The 13454-nt window shown below is 38.7% G+C and overlaps 3 protein-coding genes across 3 annotated transcripts; 2 read left to right on the top strand and 1 right to left on the bottom strand.

Moving 5' to 3' along the window:
* The first annotated feature begins 92 nt into the window (after nt 1-92).
* Nucleotides 93-1847, top strand: RpS26 (ribosomal protein S26). Its single transcript, XM_074105959.1, has 3 exons — nt 93-203; nt 395-572; nt 1655-1847. Exons 1-3 carry the CDS (start codon nt 201-203, stop codon nt 1819-1821), a joined length of 348 nt encoding a protein of 115 aa, XP_073962060.1. The 5' UTR covers nt 93-200; the 3' UTR covers nt 1822-1847.
* Nucleotides 1848-3531: 1684 nt separating this feature from the next.
* Nucleotides 3532-5920, bottom strand: LOC141441282 (PEST proteolytic signal-containing nuclear protein-like). The gene is made up of 4 exons (XM_074105958.1): nt 5760-5920; nt 5481-5642; nt 5122-5377; nt 3532-4730 (listed from the first exon to the last, which is right to left on the bottom strand). The coding sequence occupies exons 1-4, from the start codon at nt 5785-5787 to the stop codon at nt 4565-4567; spliced, it is 612 nt and encodes a 203-aa protein (XP_073962059.1). The 5' UTR covers nt 5788-5920; the 3' UTR covers nt 3532-4564.
* Nucleotides 5921-6123: 203 nt separating this feature from the next.
* LOC141441271 (mitochondrial tRNA methylthiotransferase CDK5RAP1) lies at nt 6124-13343 on the top strand. Its single transcript, XM_074105939.1, has 7 exons — nt 6124-6806; nt 7125-7275; nt 8154-8368; nt 9137-9267; nt 9548-9704; nt 10370-10497; nt 12065-13343. The coding sequence occupies exons 1-7, from the start codon at nt 6272-6274 to the stop codon at nt 12455-12457; spliced, it is 1710 nt and encodes a 569-aa protein (XP_073962040.1). The 5' UTR covers nt 6124-6271; the 3' UTR covers nt 12458-13343.
* Nucleotides 13344-13454: the final 111 nt, after the last annotated feature.

Genomic DNA, 13454 nt, shown 5'->3' with positions numbered 1-13454 from the left:
AAGAAGAATAAAGGTATAAAATCAGAAAATTTAATTAAAGTTACTCAGGAAAAGTCGATAACTGTACACTTTGATATGGCAACTGGCAACACAAAATTTATTGTCAATGGCCAGGACGGAAGTAGTTCTTGACGTTCGTGCTTGTCTATAACCTCTTTCTTTTCCATCGCTCTTCGTTTACCGAAACAGAGGTTATAATCATGGTGCGTGCATTTTTATTACAAGAATTACTTTTATGCCAGTGGTGTTAACGAAATTTTATCCTGATTATGTTGTTAATCGTTGAGCTCAACAGTTTACAAGTTACCTTGCAGAATTAATTAAGATTGACAAGCACGCGTCACCCACGGTATTGGAGGAACATGTGGCTAAATTTTGATATTTCTGATTTCAGACTCGCAAACGCCGTAACGGAGGACGGGCCAAGCACGGCCGTGGGCACGTGAAGGCCGTACGATGCACCAACTGTGCGCGTTGCGTTCCTAAGGACAAGGCTATTAAGAAATTCGTAATCAGGAATATTGTGGAAGCGGCAGCGGTTAGGGACATTAACGAAGCCTCCGTCTACACCTGTAAGTTGAGAAAACTCATTAATTAACGTCTTATTTTAACTTTTAGTCATTAAATTATTGTTTTATATACCTATTTGTCTTCTTGTGTTTTACAAAATCTATCAAATTATTACCATATTCGAAGAGCCGTTATTGCTACTGATATCTTAAGGATGTCAAGTCTAAAAAAAAAACAGGTCTCAATATCAAATGATATATAAGCGGGTTGTAATAGGATTGTTTATGATTCATTCAATCAATTCGTAAGTGGCATATCATATAGGTAGCCAGATACATTCCCCGGCTTTCAGCCTGTACATCAACCATTACTACAATACATAACAGTATTTTTAAAATTACAGGCACAACAGCCAGTACAGTTTATTTTTATTTGCAGTCATTTGATTTATTTGTTGCTATATTCATCCTCTTACTTTCCTAACCATAAGTATGTTCGAATTAGTTTATAGTCCTAAACAAAATGTATGTCATGTCAAAATATTCAGTGGTGATATTGAATTGTACAATTTTGGGTATAGAGGGTGGCCGGAATAATGATGTAAGAAAAATACACTACACACAAGTACAATGATTTATTCAAGATATTCAATTGAAATAATTCTCAAATTAAGAACATATTTTATCATAGTAAATGTAAAACTCACAAATTCTGTAGATTATCTTTCTTTAACAAAAAGTTTTTTTTATGTCTTATGGATGTTACAAAAAGTTTTTTTTATGTCTTATGGATGTTTGATGGTACCAATACCAATCATACCTGTGCAGTTTGTATTTGAATAATGAAATATTGTCCAGAATAAAAGTAAATATAATTTATAGTGCCTTAAAACGTAACTAACTTGTTATTAATGCCATTGCTCGTTGTGAATGTAGTGTTGCTGTTAAATTGATTGCAGCCCAAAAATAAAGTTTCCTTCCAAACCAGTTTTTTAAACTTTTTTCTATCAAATGGGTACAAAGACTGATCTGTTGTTCCGGCCAGTTTCTTTTTTGTTTTTTTTTTCTTAAGATTTATGGCCTGGAAAGCCAGCCAGCTTCATAGTTTCTGTTTTGCCGAACTAAAAAAAACTTTTATCTTTCAGCATTCCAGCTCCCGAAGCTCTATGCGAAGCTGCACTACTGCGTGTCATGCGCGATCCACAGCAAGGTCGTCCGCAACAGGTCGAAGAAGGACAGGCGCATCCGCACGCCGCCCAAGAGCAACTTCCCCAGGGACATGAACCGCCCGCAGAATGTGCAGCGGAAGTAGGCTTAAATACATAATGTAAAAAACTAGATGCTGTTTTATTTATTGTATGTCTGCCTTTGTCTTCGCTTCAACTATAAAAACAACAATATGGTCAAACTTACAAAACCAAAACTTAGTAACTCACACAACCTTGGGCTCAGTTCGGCTCGGCCGTCGCGTAGTAGTGATGTAACGAATATTAGCATTCGCTAATGCGAAATTCTGCGAATATGAATATGAGAAAAAAATATAATTATTAGATACTAGTAGGTTAATAAAATCAAAATCCATTCATTTCTTATGTTTTTTATTACAAGAAAAAGTAACTTAAACCTCAAAATTCATTTGTTTACGCAAAGACCGGCGCGAGCGGGATGACTACAATCGGATGCGTTCGTATAAACTAATTCTCGGAACGCACTTCGTTACCATAACAAACAAATAGACTTACAAACTTTCGCATTTATTATATTAGTGTGAATTGAAGCAACGGTAAAATTTGCACGCGTTTGCCCGATAGCGAGTTTCCTTGTGGTTGTTTAGCCATCCGTTAGATGACTCACGAACTTTTAAATGACATGTCGGGGGTTTTTAACTTTTCTCTTGGTTAGTTTAGGAAGCCCTACCAAACCTATTTGTACGGTAACACCCTTGGGGCTGCCATTTTTTACGACGCCCGAATACTAGCCAACCTATAGTAACAGGTTATCAGTTTGGAAATTGTCACTCTTACTTTTTCTACTGTATAACTTGCTCACTCGACTCGGTCGCATTATAGGCATATATAGAGGGCCGTGCCCACCCTAGGATGTTGGGCTACCGATTCGAAATTCTATAATACTGATTTTTTCACAAAAAATAAAGGCCAGCCCCCCTGAAAAATAACCCTAGATTCGCCAATGGGTTGCATCGATACGCGACGCCCGTTTGAGAAGCCCTGGTTTAGGCTATTGTCTGCCTGTGACCTGTGACCTCTTAGGTCCCAAACGGATGGATCGTACTTGATACGGTTTTTTAATCGAGATAGTTTTAAGTCTAAGCTAACAATCTGGCAACGAATAAAACAATTGTTTTCAGCATTAAATTTATATTCTTCAGGTTCAAATAGTCTTTAAAATACTAACAATAATCGTTGCAATAATTCATGAAAAAGCTATCTCCAATACCTTATTTCAGCACAATTTTTAAAATACATTGCAATTGGTATAATACAAATGATCACTTTAGAGATAGGATAGCCTAGGACTAAAACCTAGAACTGCGACAAATGAGTTCTGATTGAATGATTACTGAAAAAAACCGACTTGAAACTGAGGGGGTCTCCCGCATGCATGATCACACTGGAAATTTTATCTCACTTATGAAACAACTGAAATACTCTGAAACCTGGGGGGGGGGCTACTACGAAATTCGAAGTACGTATCATACCGTCCCTCTCACTCTCGTATTAAATAATATAAGCGTCAGCGGAACGGCAAGATACGGCGTTCGAATTTTGCTCTTCATTTCATAGTATAGGGCCTGAGACCGTATTGTCTAACGCGCTTACGTTCGCGAACGCATTCACCATCTACCCTCCCTCGTCTTATACCGTGGGAGAGAAAGAAGTGAAAATAATAGTGATTAAAAGTGTGATAGACAATAAGGCCTTTGGAAGAAAACTCCAAGTCTGGGAATAGAAACCTAAGTTATAATTATTGCCAGTATACATTTTAAATAAATAATGGCACACACCATTGTAACAAATTATAATTTCATATTCAATTTATACAATTTTCGTTACACAATAGAATGTAATGCTACAAAAGGTAGAGCAGTAAACACAGCAATCATTTCAAGTGTAGTTTTACCACATTTTTGTCTGAGGGAGGTACTCTGTAGGTACAAAATTATTATAATAATATTTTGTCATCGTATTTGTCGCTAAAGTTCGTATTTATCCTGCTATCTCAACTAGCTTACTGAAGTTTACTAAAGCTAATTGAGACAGAGAGATAAAAACAACCATTCAGGCCAATATACCAGATTATAAAAATCAGCTACTTCTCAATTCTCAAAAATTTATATACACTACATTGCATTGCTAAGCAATGACAATAATTAGCCAAAACTTAATAAAATTGTTATTTAAAACCAATCTATGAAACCAATTTAAAATGAGAACTAAATAAGAGCACACAGTACAAGAGAGTCAGTGGAGAGTCACTACACATTATCTTGGATTTTCAGGTGGGAACTCTGCGAGTGTATTCACAAGTGAATATGACGGTGACCAACAAAAAGGATCAACTGTATAATACATTCTTTGTTTGTTATCCCCAAGATGGCTCCACCTTCTTTTTGTAAAGCACACATCACATTACAGAAAGTGTCAGTCCAAGGTGACTAATGAGTGTGCTATGTATGACATTCTAGCTAATATTTCTACAGACTTGTTCCTGAATAGGCATAGTTCCCTATCAGTCCTGAAAGAATGTGAAAAAAAAACTTCAATTCATATTATAAATGATGGCCCTATCAAACTTTTGATGGTTCTGCATGTCTAAGTTGAACAAGACACTGTCTGTACACTTTGTTTTATACAGCAATAGAATTTAGATTTTAATCAACAAGTTACAATTTAGAACAAAATAAACAAGATGTGGACATAGCAACTGTACAATATGTAGGTACTGTAATTTCTGTCTTCGCTTATTCCACTACTGTATGCTCTTAGAAACTGAAATCATTACAGGCCTTATCAATAGTTTCCTTAATCTGCGCATCATGGCTTAATCTTATAAATTGTCTGAGGAAACTTTGTCATGACGGGTTTCTCCACTGTTGTTTCCAGGGCATGCTTCAGGTTCTTCTCAAATACTTTCTTGGCGTCACAGAAGCCTTGCTTCGTTTTGCCAAAGGAATTTGGTCCCGCTGACGTTGGTGTTTCTCTGGTAAAAAAACACACTTCATATAACACATTGTTGAAAATTTTGAGTTAGGCAATAACACTATTGTGCTTCTTAGTCTGTGTTTTTGGCTATAATGGCTATAGGTACTATTTGTGCCAGCCTAGCTCCTGGGGTAAGCCTAGACAATCCTTCCTGGGATCAAAAATATCCAGGCTATCAGAATACCTAACAAATTTCATCAAAATCCTTTGTGGTTTTCTCATGAAAGAATAAATTAAAATTTTAAAAATTGGTATATTAAAGGTATAATATCAGCAAGCATTTTAATTATTACTGTTACAAAACAAGGAAGTTTATTTCAATTTCCTCCTTGATAAAACTTTGTAAATAAATTGTTTGGAAAGCTTTGAAGTTGAAGAGTTTGTCTTACCTTCCTATATTCCTCATTCTCATCCTTGCTTCTGCAGGCATCTCCTCAGGCTCATCATCGTCATCATCATCATTGAACACTGATGCAATTGTTGGTTTGGCAGCAGGGGCACTCAATTTCGATGGGCCGCCCAAGTTCATCTTAATGGGTGCTTTGGGTTTAGCCATTGGGATGCTGATTTTAGTGATACGTGGAGGAGGGGGTGGTGCAGGGACTTCTTCATCAGAATCATCCCACTCAGTATGCTTAAGTTTACCTGCAAAAATATAATGACTTACTGATATGAACACCATAGGCAGATTTTTGTTTGCAAATATGAATAATTGAAGGTTTGAAAATTAAATATAAACTTGACTTACTGCTATGTCTGTCTTCTTTGCCATAGGATCGATCTCTCGAGTATCGGGTGCTGGCGGGAGAGTGACGGCGTCTAGACTCGCGCTCGCGCGGCGACCGCGACCGCACGCGCTCCCGTCCATGCTTCTCGTGCCTAGAATCATCACGCGCGGATCGAGACGACCCTGCCAATGCGAAAACACTGGCAACGATAAATAAAAGTACTCATAAGAGTCTAAATCTAAACAAGAATTTCACTATGGTTCTGATGGGTGAAAAATTATCCAATGCCATTCGAATACCTTTGCCGTAGTCGTAACGACTGCTCATTGTTGATTTCACCTTGTACAATACGCTGGTTAATTATCAAATTCTTTCTTCAAGTTATCAATAAAATTTGACTTGACTTGACAGATGAACACAACACACACTACTTCACAAATCCGCCATTTTGTCTACCCATAAATAAAATAGAATGAGCACAGATTAAGCTAAGACGTAGAAAGGGAAGAACGGAATGGAAGCACTGCAGGAGATGAGATGGTTACTAATTAGCCAACATACAGATAGTTTCTTCAGTCGTGTTTTCTTAGTAATAAATGGTTTTTGAATCGGTATTATTGGTTATCAATCGAGCACACCACATCACTCCTTTTGTCAATTTTGACAAATCAGCTGATTACATTTTGTAGGTTATTTTATTTCCAGTGTACAGATTACATGATCCAAAAACTTGTTGATGTAATGTAATGTTTAGAAATTCTTGAGAAAAAACATTATTGTTACAGAATAGTTTAATAGTGGATCAATTACGATGGCATTACTGCAGCGCACGCAGCGGTTTCTGAGGTTATCCAGCAAGTACATTTTCTATACTTGCCGATGTTTTTCCGACGCTACGAAGTTGACTTCTAGGCGTGATAAAATAAAACAAGGACCGGGTCTAAAGGATTTTATCATTGGAGACTCAGAGCCTGTTCTTCTAGATCGCCCTCACATACCATATTTACCGGAAAACGTAACATTTGCATCAAAACGCAAAGTATATTTCGATGTGTACGGTTGCCAAATGAACTTGAATGATACTGAGATAGTTTGGTCTATTTTGAAGAAAGAAGGGTTTGAGAAGACCGAAATTGAGGATGAAGCTGATATATTCCTGGTTATGACGTGCGCCATCAGAGAAGGTGCTGAAAGTAAGATTTGGCATCGTTTGGATCACTTGCGGGGGTTCAAGCGGCGGCGAGCGTTAAAAAATAAGGAAAAACCGGTAAAAATTGGTTTATTAGGCTGTATGGCGGAGCGGCTCAAGACCAAGCTAATTGAAAAAGAAAAAGCAGTTGATGTTGGTAACTACTTTATAAATCTAAGTTTCTTTCACTCTCAAATATTTTTATGGTTTTTCTTTTTGTCTATTTTAATCAATCTGTGATACACGCACCTTTGCGCTAAGAGCCTCTTTCTGTCTAGGGTTGAAAATTAAATTATTAACATACTCCCTCATGTTAAATTTCAAATATAATTTCACAAGTAAATCCAGAAAAATGTAGAGGCGCAAGCCAGGGCTCAAACGCACAAACATCTGCTTCAGAGGCAGTGGGTCAAACCACTAAGCTAACACGACATTCACTCTGTCTGTTTTAAAGTATATATATTTTATTTTGCAGTGGCAGGCCCTGACAGCTACCGAGACTTACCCCGGCTCCTGGCTCTTACGGATAGTGGCCAGACAGCTGTGAATGTGCTGCTGTCCTTAGACGAAACTTATGCCGATGTTGTGCCCGTTCGACTGAATCAAGACAGTGTATCAGCCTTCATGTGAGTTATAATATCAGCCTATCCCAACCTTTTTAAAGATGGAACTCCTAAAGAGAGCTCCTGATCTGCAGATCCCGAAAAAAACTTTTATTTCCAAGATACAATCAATTTCAACTTTAAAATAAAATTTTTGTTTTTTAAACTACCATAGATTATACTTCAGAGCTTTATCGCACCGGCAAAGGGAGCCTGCAAAGCTTTCTTCTCGAGCGCGTAACGATATCGCCGCGAGCGTACATTGATATTGCTGCGACCGCACAGCGAGTAAGCTGCGTATAGCGCCAAGAGCACTATATTGCACACTCATAATTGTACATTGTGTCTTAAGGGCGGTAAATAAGGAATTTCGACTGAGAGCTTTAAGGAGTCGATGTTCGTAATTCTAGTACCGCCCGTGCGACATACAATGTTTTTCATCACATTTGCGAGTAAAATTGTATATTTGTAAAAGAAAAACTAATATTTTATCAAAAATTGCCGATACCGCTGACTACGCTCTTGGCAATCCGCAGCATGTGCATGGCGTGCGTGTGCAGCGCGCGCACGGAGCAGCAGCACGCCATGCAGGAACAAACTCACTTACCGACCTTGGGCTTCATGGCATGAAAATTAGTACGGGCAATGACTCATTTACCGACCACGGGTTTTATGACAAGCACATTAAGGTCGAGGGTTTTATTTGGGGGGTTGTAACCAAGGTAGCCTGCATGTTACGACACTGTTTACGAGCAAGTGTGATGAAAAATATTAGAAATGTTATTGGTCAACTAAAGTAGTACTACTAGTAGTACTAATAGTAGTAGTTGTGTTAAAATTTATGTTTTTCACTAACACTTTTTTTAGCTTTTATATTTATACCTTACCTATTATTTCCCTAGCTCAATAATGCGTGGTTGCGACAACATGTGCACGTACTGCATAGTGCCGTTCACCCGCGGGCGGGAGCGCTCGCGCCGCGCCGCCTCCATACTGGACGAGGTGCGCCATCTAGCGGAGCAGGGAGTCAAAGAGGTCACGCTATTGGGACAGAATGTCAACAGCTACAGGGACGCTAGTGCGGACACGGGGAGATGCGACACGAAGCTGGCTAAAGGTTAGTGAGGACTTGCTGATAACTAAAATGTAAGTAAATTACAATCTTGGACGAGGTGCGCCATCTAGCGGAGCAGGGAGTCAGAGGTCACGCTGTTAGGACAGAATGTCACCAGCTACAGGGACGCTACTGCCGAGACGGAGAGGTGCGATACAAGACTGGCTAAAGGTTAGTTTTTAGGTGCTGAAGACCAGAGGCGTCTTTACCTATAGTGCAGGGTGTGCGTTGCACACGGGCGCAGGCACTTTGTACCTATTCCATTTTGACCGCGCGCTTCATAGATGGCGCTAAAATAATAATTGCACACGGGCGCTACATGGGCTAAAGACGCCGCTGCTGAAGACAAAAATAAAAGTAAATGAGGGTTTCTTGACTGTCGAAATATCACTAGATGGCGTTAGTATCGACAGTAAACGTAAACGGATTTGCAGTCTTGCGCGATTGGCTTATTTAGTTATTTAAAACATTACAAATGTGACACAAATATCAAAGTTGTCACAACAAGTTGGTGTTGGAGTTCACAATACTAGCGCCTGTCACAGAAACCCTTATTACGATCCTGGACGAGGTGCGCCATCTAGTGGAGCAAGGGGTGAAAGAAGTCACTCGGAGAAATGCGACACGTGTTTTTTAACTAGTTTCTTTCCTATAATCTAGTTTTATCCATTTAGTATTGTAGAACATGGATCATGAAAAAAAACCTTTATTTTTATCCGACTTCAAAACGTCTACGTTCAAGACGTCTTATCACATTTCTTTTTTTTTCAGGGTTCAAAACAGTGTACAAGTCAAAGAAGGGCGGGCTGCGGTTCGCAGACCTCCTGGAGCAGGTGTCTGCCGTGGACCCCGAGATGAGGATCCGGTTCACAGCCGCACACCCCAAAGATTTCCCTGACGAGGTAATGACGCGGTACAATTTCTAGATGGCCAGGATCAGATTTTTTTTTTAAGCCGAAAACCGACCTACCATCGTATATATTATTGATATTTATGCACGCTTTTTTCTGTCAGATATTAATGCGGTCTCAGGATATTAATGCGGTGTCAGATCTTAATGCGGTATCAGATATTAATACGGTGTCAGGTCAGGTATTGATGCGGTGTCAGATATTAATACGGTGTCAGGTATTAATGCAGTGTCAGGTATATTAATTGAGGTGACTGTATTGTTTGTCCCAGGTGCTGGATATAGTGAACGATCGTCCCAATATGTGCAAGCTGCTGCACCTGCCGGCGCAGGCGGGCAGCAGCGCCGTGCTGCAGCGCATGCGGCGCGGGTACTCAAGGGAGGCCTATCTGGACCTCGTGCGACACGTCCAACGAAGGATCCCTGGAGGTGAGCTATTGCAAGACATATAGGCTGCCAAAATTACAAGAAAGTGGCGACTGATATAAAAAAATCTTTAAATGAGCAATCGGATAGTGTAGACAAAAATAGTAGATAGTACAACCAGAGTATAAAACGAGCCATTTTACCCAAGACGTTTATATAGCCACGTCGAGGGGAAAATGGGTTTAATGCTCAAGTTTTACACTGCTTTTCACTTCGATTGCGAAGAAATGAAATAACAACAGTGGGAACATTGTTCACTTACTAGGTACCATTTGTTTTTCATGCATTGCTAATAAGATTTATAAATATTTCGTTTTATTGATTTATTTCGATTTATTTTAATTGATTTTTAGTGGTAAACTTTTTTGTTTGTGGCTGTTGACACCTGATTTCCTTGGTCTTAGACGAAAATTTTACTTTATGCACTAGAGCATAAAAAGTCATTTTATGTCGACTAGGTCCAATATAAATACGAAGTTTACGAGCATGAGAAGTGGACAAAATATTCTATTTAGTGCGTCAGTTTTGGCCCTTACCACTACTGGTTATTAGTGGTTATGTACGGGGAGCAAAGAGATATAAGTGTGAACAAATAGAAGCAGAACTTTTTTCACATTACGGATCACATAAGAGTGTTATAAAATGTCGATTTGTCTGTTTATCTGCAGTTGGTTTGTCGACGGACATGATCTGCGGGTTCTGCGGCGAGACCGATGAAGAGTTCGAGGAAACTATGACGCTTCTTCAGCAAGTGGACTACAACGTGGCCTTCCTGTTCCCCTACAGCATGAGAGAGGTAGCTTACCTGAACAATATTAAAAAGTTAGACCTGTGGCCTCTCAAGCAGAGGAACGTGGGTTCAAACATCTTCGTTCGGACATCTCTGAGTTTTTAGGGTTCCGTAGTCAACTAGGAACCCTTATAGTTTCGCCATGTCTGTCCGTCCGCTGCTAAGCTCAGAGACCGTTTGTACTTAGAAAGCTGTAATTTGGCATGAATATACATATCAGTCACGCCGACAGTGGTAAAATAAAAAATAAAATTTTTTTTTTAAGGTATCTCCCATAGACGTAAAGTGGGGGTGATTTTTTTTTCTCGACTAACCCTATATTGTATCATTGGATAGGTCTTTTAAAACCATTGAAGGGTTGACATGACGATTTCAAAAAAAAAAACAGGATGGTAGTAAGTACATCAAACTTACTAGGACAATTAATAAGTTACTTATAAAATATATCTAAACTTGGAAGATTACTTGATTTTTTCGTAATGGCTACGGAACCCTATCTTGGGCGTGTCCGACACTCTCTTGGCCGGTTTTTCAAAATTCATGTCCGAAATCGGCAGAGGCCCTCTCGTAAGCAAAACGTACGCAATGTGGGGTCATTTTAGATGGTTACTCCACGTAGAGATAAAGAAATTAAGATTTTCAGATAAAAAAAAAGAAAACAGGAAAAAAATTGTATGTGACGAAATGGTCCCAAATCAGCAAACTGCCGGTCTTGAAGTCTTGTTTTTTCATTGGTTGTGCTATATGAACTACGTTTACACCAAACTTCAAGTTTCTAGGACAACCGGAAATACAATTAATGTGGAAACGCCTTTTTTAATGACTGTATGTTTTGATTGTGGTGACATAAAAGTTAGATTTTTTCTCTGCTCTAAAGGTTAGCGACCTGAGTATTTGACACTAATTACAGCTATCTCTACACGTTCCTGAGAAAAAGGGTCTTGACAGACACACGGACAACAAAGTATAAGGGCTCCCTTTTTCCTTGTAGTGTAGTTCAATGAGCTGGTTAAAAATACTATATTATATTTTTTATCGAGGGACTAAAATAAGCCAATATATGTATACCCGAGGTGGTTAGCCACCCGAGCCTATTTATCAGAGGTTTTATATTGACTTTTAGTCTTGAGGTGAAAACTCTATTTTTCACTTTGATTGCGAGAAAAAAATAGTCATTAATCGTTTATGATTTACGCTCTATAACAATTTCAAAGTTTTCGCGGTAAGTATTTTTTTCCAACCAGACACAGATATAACAAAATCGCTTCGGCCAAATGGTCCATACACAAATTGGAATAAATATAGAATGGCGCCACCTTATATGCGGAAAAAGCATAGAATTAAGACCACGTAGACTAAGAACGTAACATTTTCGTCATGAAAATGGTCCACACACTATCTTATTTTATGCCAAAAACTAAGCAAGTACTGGCTGTTTGAGTTTATCTAAGTAAAAAAAAAAAAAAATTTACTCCCTAGGGACTAAAGTACTCACTTTACTCCCGCCTCGTAAGGCTATATTGACCTAATTTTAGAGCATGAGAAGTGAAAAATATATTTACTTGCCTTTTAGAAAACCGCAGCGCACCGGCGTTACCAAGACGACGTGCCCGAACAAGTAAAAAAACAGCGCCATGCCCGAATGATCGACCTCTACCGGCAGAAATCGCAAACTCTCAACGAAGCTGAGATCGGCAACACACACCTAGTGCTGATAGAGGGCGCTGTTCACAAAACAGGACAATTGCTAGGAAGAAACGAGTTTTACTTGAAAGTTGTTTTTGAACAGCAAGAGATATTGACGCAAGATAATAGTAAGAAAACTATGAAACCTGGCGATTATGTTGCTGTGAAAATTGTAGGAGCTAAAGCTTCTGTTTTGAGTGGGATCGCGTTGTACCATACGAGTATAAGTGAGTTTTATAGAGAAGTTAGCTGGGGAGAACGAAATGTACTTAGGGTTTGATTTGTAATTATACGGTGATAGTTTTTTTTTGAGTTTGGATTTTTAAGCTCTGAATTGCCCCCTTTTTAAAAATCCCTTGTTAAATATGTGAGGTGAGAGGTTACAATAGAGAGATCAGGCAAGTGTTACGCCTGGGGACCGAAGTCCGAATAAAGAGCTTCGGATGTTGCATTTATGCGTCCGCGTTGAGAAATTTCGATAGTGCGACGTGCGACAACTAGATGGCGCTAGAAGTCGCTATATCAAGCCGCGATTTTTAGAGCGGAGGTTGATTTGGATCGAAGTGCATTCTGTGCGTCATGTGGGCGCTTGCATGGGCCAGTCGCTCAGAGCCTCGTCACAAAAAGTTCTTAAAAAAAACACTAAAAATGTTTAACTGTAATTTAAGATAGCGACTTATCTTTTTTTATTTAGCTGAAATTTAGCTTATTTGGCACAAATGTTTTACACCGTCTATAAAAATTACAAGCCAAAAGTCGGTGGGGGCAGCACCACCTATCCTGATAAGGCCTTTGTAACGAATCTACTGTAGGGGTTTGCGGAATCGATCAAAAGATTTATACTCCTTTTATTTTAACATTTGAAACTTAACGGTAAAATTTGCACACGTTTTTAAATGAAACAACGAAACTATTTAAAATTGTGTTAACTTCTATAATAAAAACATAATAAATACAGCTAATAAATGTACATTTTGGTATTTTTGGTATTAGTCAATTTGTGTTCGATATAACGAGAAACGTGTGTTACAATTTGACCGTTAATTCAGACCTTAAGTTAAACGGAGTATAGCTTGATCTTATCTCTGGAAAATTGCGAAAATAATGAAGCTTGTTTGCCCAAGTATTATAGGATAATATGTGGAACCATTTTTTGACTTATATAATGCAATAACTACAATATCTCTGATGAACGTAGCCATCTTTTAAATTGGGGGATTGTAAAATTGCCGCTCTACACAGACGCACACGCACTTAACAATAAAGAAAACAATCAC

This window comes from Choristoneura fumiferana, chromosome 23 (assembly GCF_025370935.1).
Source record: "Choristoneura fumiferana chromosome 23, NRCan_CFum_1, whole genome shotgun sequence".
Taxonomy (NCBI): Eukaryota; Metazoa; Arthropoda; class Insecta; order Lepidoptera; family Tortricidae; genus Choristoneura; species Choristoneura fumiferana.
The sequence above is the reverse complement of the archived record's forward strand: the minus strand, read 5'-3'. Positions and strand labels throughout refer to the sequence as shown.